This window comes from Sinocyclocheilus rhinocerous, unplaced genomic scaffold, assembly GCF_001515625.1.
Source record: "Sinocyclocheilus rhinocerous isolate Xijiao unplaced genomic scaffold, SAMN03320098_v1.1 scaffold592, whole genome shotgun sequence".
NCBI classification, from domain to species: domain Eukaryota; kingdom Metazoa; phylum Chordata; class Actinopteri; order Cypriniformes; family Cyprinidae; genus Sinocyclocheilus; species Sinocyclocheilus rhinocerous.
In genome coordinates, this window is record NW_015642562.1 from 1,100,863 (window position 1) to 1,107,177 (window position 6,315).

General features: G+C 30.5%; 1 protein-coding gene across 1 annotated transcript in view; it reads left to right on the forward strand.

Annotated features, from left to right (window-relative positions):
- The window catches only part of LOC107756206 (glutamate receptor 4-like), a 101,736-nt gene that overhangs the window by 27,317 nt on the left and 68,104 nt on the right, over window positions 1-6,315 (forward strand). Inside the window, exon 4 of the mRNA XM_016573235.1 lies at window positions 5,157-5,341. Coding sequence (XP_016428721.1) covers window positions 5,157-5,341 — 185 coding nt within the window. The remainder of the gene's footprint in view (window positions 1-5,156; window positions 5,342-6,315) is intronic.

Sequence of the window (6,315 nt, forward strand, 5' to 3'; positions counted from 1 at the left end):
TGACGTCACGGACACTACGTCCATGTTTTTATACAGTCTGTGGTTTAACCGCACCGAATTATTAAATTGAGCTCTGTAGGCTGCTAATTAATTTGGGGAAAAAAGCATCTTTCTTAATGTTGGCCATCACTGAAAAGTGCCATTCTGTTTTTAAAGTGTAAAATCGACTTACATTACCCCCCTTCAGTCGCCTCGGGATAGTCGCTCCTTTCTTCACTGTGAATCACTGCTAGCTAGCGTCCGATGGTTAGTGTATTTCCATTACAGCAGTGCTGGAATCCGCTCGACTCGCTAATGTTAACAGCACAGTTGAGCTAACATCTCCACTTCTGCTGGCACGCTCACTTCAGCCGAGAAACGGACCATCTGGCGGTCTGGACCGGACTAAGCCATCGCTTCCAGCGTTAGCTTAGCGCTTTGACACTTTAGCCATAGTCTCGCCACTGCTACCTTTATGATTGCTGACTTTACACTGTGTGAAATACTAATATAATGTGTGCTACACAATGTGTACTGCATATGGCTTACTATTAAAAAAAGAGTATGAGACAGTATGCAGTACGAAATGCTAAACATTTTAACTGTAGCATGCCACCCACATGCATGTTTAATGTGAGCGACACAGTTATGATCAACTTGTTAAATAAATAAATGAAATAGTTTATGAGACATCATGTAGTATGAAATGGGAATAATTTGACTTTCAATAATAATAATAATAATAATAATAATTATTATTATTATTATTATTATAAAAATAGTTTGTGAGACAGCATGCATTATGAAATTTATGAAATTTAAACTTAGTTTTTAATACTTTCACTCTTCAGTGATAAATTCAGACTTTTAAATAAATAAATAAAAAAAATAAAAAAAGAAACAAAGAAACAAAAAAAAACCATAAAAATTGAACATTTGAATTGGAAAAGTGTATTAAAATGAAAAAGAATCGATAAAATAAAATGCTGTCCTACAATTTTATTCTGTTGTAGAATACTTTTTTCACAGAAATATGTCACATTATGGAACAAAACTGCATATTCATGTTGACTTTGAAATTATTCAGTGTATTCAAAATGGTACAATGTTTAAAAAAATAATAAACTATTTTTATTTAAATGTTTTCAAATTGTGAGACAGCATGCATTATGAAATTTAAGGTGCCAAAACTTAGTTTTTAATACTTTCACTCTTCAGTGATAAATTCAGACTTTTAAATAAATAAATAAAAAAAATAAAAAAAGAAACAAAGAAACAAAAAAAAAACATAAAAATTGAACATTTGAATTGGAAAAGTGTATTAAAATGAAAAAGAATCGATAAAATAAAATGCTGTCCTACAATTTTATTCTGTTGTAGAATACTTTTTTCACAGAAATATGTCACATTATGGAACAAAACTGCATATTCATGTTGACTTTGAAATTATTCAGTGTATTCAAAATGGTACAATGTTTAAAAAAATAATAAACTATTTTTATTTAAATGTTTTCAAATATTTACATATTGCAAAATTATAAAACTACATATAGCACTAAATTATTTGAGCCATTTTGCTAACTGATATTCTACAATATTTTTAAAATGTAAAAAAAAAATTAAATATTCTGTATTTTTAATATTTTAAAATATTTACATATTAAAAAATATATTTAAAAAATTTATTATAAAACATATTTTGAGTCATTTTGCGAACTGACACCGAATTGCAGACCTTTTGAAGACATCTTATGCAGCGTGCTTCGGTTGTACCTTTGCATTTAGTAGCACATCACATGCCTATACATTCACACAGTGTGTTTGAAAAGCAGCAGGTCTAGTGTGTGTTTACACATGGAGCCAGGGGCGGACTTACCCATTAGGCAAAGGTAGGCGACCGCCTTTTTAAATACCGCTTACTCATTTATAAGAAGGAACCAAGTAGAGGACACATACGCAGTTACTTTTTTGGTTGATATAATCCTTAGGTGTGTAAATGTATAATTGCCTTTTCATTGTTTTTTTTCAGTTTTATTTAAATTAGTAGTTAAAATAACAAAAAATAAATGTATTTTAAAGTTTAGAATTAGACAGCCTTTGCACACAGGCTTACGCTGGTAACTCATCAGTGGGCTTTCCTCATCAATATAGACTATACTTTTTCAGACTTTTCTCATTCTCACTAATTCAAGGTATTATATGAATGAATCTCTGAATGGAACCAACTGTCTTCAGAAAAGTTTCATTGGCATTTTCATTTTATCTGATAAAGTAGCGTTTATGAGAGGAGCGCTGCTTTGTTTACAGCCGTTACCAGGGAAACCGCTATATTTCTGACGTTCCAAAAGCGCCTCCTACTGGCAGAGAATGAATCTTAATTTTCAATAATCTAGTCTTTAGTTTTTGTTCAGACCAATGCGAAAATCCACCCACATAACCCCGTTTTAAATTAATATGTTTATTATTTTATAATTTATTTTGTTTTTGTGAAAACCTGTATCTCCACTGTAAATCAGTTGCTATTTCGTGGTCTACAACATGAAAGAAAGCCATTATAACATGTACATGAAAAATGTAGAAACATTGGACACAACTATGGGGCACCATTGTGCAGCAGCAAGCATCACAACAAAAAAGGAACCTCAAGGTTGATCTAGGAAAATGTGTGCAAATGTATAGGGCCCCATTCCTATATTTTACCTGGGGCCCCCAATTCACTAAATCCGCCTCTGCACGGAGCGAGAGGCAAGCATGCGTCCGTCCGTCCGTTCTGTCCACACACAGACTGGGGTTTGTGTACAGCGGATTCTCCAGCTCTCTGCTGCCAGTCTGTGTTTACTCACAGGACAGCTGGTGCCATGTCATTATTGTGTGTGTGTGTGTGTGTGTGTGTGTGTGTGTGTGTGAGCTCACGGTCATCTGTGGTTTGTCTGTGTTGTGGTTTGTGTCATATCAGTTGTTCTGAACCTGCTCACACACACACACACACACAGGCGCGTTGGATGCTGCATTTGTCCTGATGTCCAAAGTCCTGCAGTGCGACTAAGGGCCAATTTAAAGGACATCTGTTGCTCTTGGCTGACATAACTGGCACACTGATGCAGAATACACACGGGACGCTTGGACAGGAGACGGAGCCGAGCGCAATCACACACCTGTAGAAATACACACACACGCGCGCACAGAGTCTGGAAAGGTGAATGTGGCTGAATTATGCTGCATTAAAAAAAAATTTTTCATACTTTGGCAGAGATAATGGATTCAGTGTTATTTTAGTATCATCGAGGTACTATTAGTTTTTATTTATATTTTGAATGAGCTTTTATTTTGAGTAGTTTTTTGACTTTAGTTTAAGTAATGTTGTTGTGTGCTTTTGTCATTTTTTTTTTTTTAAAGTTTTTTAATATTTACATAAGTTTTTTATTTCAGTTTTAGCATGTTATTTAGTATATAAACTTAAACTTATTTAATTTACAAAAAGTTTATTTTTTCATACTTTGTCATACATATTGGAGTATTATTGAGATACTATTAGTTTGAAATCAATATTTCAAATTCATTTTTATTTTAAAATTTCTGTTTTAATTTTAATTTTAGCATTTTTGTGTGTTTTTGTCATTTTTATTATTTATTAATTTAAAAAATATATGTCTATATACATTTTTATTTTATTTTTTTCAGTTTTAGTTTTAGATATTTTACATCAACAAAATAAATGAAAATGCCTTGGCAACTAATTGTAATAAAATAAGTTTAAGGTTATATATATATATATATATTTATATTATATTATATTATATTTTTTTTACCTCTGCTTTATTATTTTTTTTAAATTGCATTTAAAGTCAGCATGGAATGGCATTTGTAACCCATTTTATGTGTGCATATGTGAAACAGTATATTCAACACAAAATGTTGATTGGCTTGGTGATGTAAAATGGGATCAATTATAAATCAGAAATTTATAGAAACACACCAGAATTTCTTCTTATTGTGCTTTACATTTTTCTAGGTATGACCCGTGATGATCTGTTTAACACCAATGCCACCATTGTGGCCACATTAGCTGATGCTTGTGCCCGTCACTGTCCTCAGGCCATGATCTGCATCATTTCAAACCCAGTAAGTATAAGGTCTCACGAGCCTTACATTGCTGAGGTATCACTTTATACCTGCTCAAAGGTGACAAGGGTTTATAGCACTATACATCTGTTTCATATTGAACTTTGATTTTGTGAATTTCAGGTGAACTCCACTATCCCAATCACATCAGAGGTGATGAAGAAACATGGCGTGTACAACCCCAACAGTGTCTTTGGTGTCACAACACTGGATATTGTCAGAGCAAACATTTTTATTATTTATTAATTAAAAAAATATATGTCTATATACATTTTTATTTAATTTTTTTCAGTTTTAGTTTTAGATATTTTACATCAACAAAATAAATGAAAATGCCTTGGCAACTAATTGTAATAAAATAAGTTTAAGGTTATATATATATATATATATTTATATTATATTATATTACATTATATTACATCGAATGGTGATTTTATTGTTTTAGTTAATAATTAGATAATAGCCCTGTAAGGAGTTCTCAGTTATTTCTCTTGTAAGTTTCAACTTTGTATCCCATTTTTTTATAAAATTAAGATACAAATTGGACAAAAGTTGACACAGTAAAAGTATAGCGCTATTATCTGATTTATGTTGCATCTTTTTACACTTTTTATTATTTGCATAAAATCACAGTTTTTTTTTTAGATTTTGGCAGACATAATGGAGTTCTCAGTTATTTCTCATCTTTGTCTCCCATTTTTTATAAAATAGACAATAAACACAAATGTTAAGAGTAAAGAGATGTTATTAGATTTAAATTGCATCTTACTTTTTAGTAGTTGCATGAAATAGTCACAAATGAGATATTGTTGAGTACAGAGCTATTATCAGATCATTTGCGCTTGGAAGAATTTGATGACAAATGTTTGAGTTTGGGATCTCTGACTTTTGTTGGCAGACATTGCAATCTAAAAGTCTAAATTTCTCCATTTGTCTCTATTTACAGTCTCACTGCTGATATAACTGAGATTTAACAATATACAAAGCTGTACTATATGCATGTTTAGGTGATGATGCTCAGTGGCATTAGAGTGTTTTGGTGTTGTTGTTGCTAGGATACGCCATCCTGCAGGCCATCATGGAGAAGGCGGGTCAGAACGGTTGGCAGGTCAGTGCCATCTGTGTGGAGAACTTCAACGACGCCAGTTACCGAAGACTGCTGGAAGACCTGGACCGGCGACAGGAGAAGAAGTTCGTCATCGACCTCGAGGCAGAACGTCTGCAGAACATTCTGGAACAGGTGAGGATGACGTCAGTGCATCACAAAGCAAGTCAACATGTAAAAAAAACCCCGATCCCATTTACTTCCTTAATACACAATATCATTATGAACGATTCATCAGTGCATGTTATTCCAGAAAAAAAAAATTCATAATCTTTCACCAAAATGTAATAAATTATTTTTGAACTCCTCCAACCTCCTGTTATAAAGACACACAGAAATACATTATGGAATAAAATGGGAATGCCATTTCATGTTGACTTTGAAATTATTCTACAATTTTTAAAATGCATTTCAAATTTGACAATGTTTAAAAATATTTGTATATTTGAAAAAAATTAAATTAAAACATATAAAACTAAATATAGCGCTGTAAGTGTTTTGAGCCATTTTGCTAACTGGCCATATTTAAAAGTTAAATATTTATTAAAAGGAAATATTAATTTGTTTTGTAAAAATATTTAGATATTTAAAAAAAAAAAATTTTTAATTCTGAAACTATATATAGTACTGCTTTTGAGCAGTTTTGCTAACAAACTCTGAAATTAATATATCAATATTTCAAATTTATTTCAAATTCTACAATGCGTAAAAATATTTTAATATTTTAATTTTTTAAATAAATATTTTACATTTATATTATTCAAATATTGTAAATATTAAATATTTAAATATATATTTAAATATTTAATATTTACAATAAAATTATAGATATTATTATATTATTATTATACATATTAATTATATAGAATTATATATTCTACAATACTTTTTACATTAAAAAAAATTACTAATGACATTTTTTTTAATGTTTAGATGTTTAGATATTTTTAAATATATTTAAGTATAAAACTATATATTACTGTAAGTGCTTAAGTTCTGTAAGTTTTGCCAGCTGACTTTGAAATTATACAATATTTTTAAAATGTAAATTTTTTTAATGTTTTGAAATATATATATATATATATATATATATAAAGCATTATAAAACA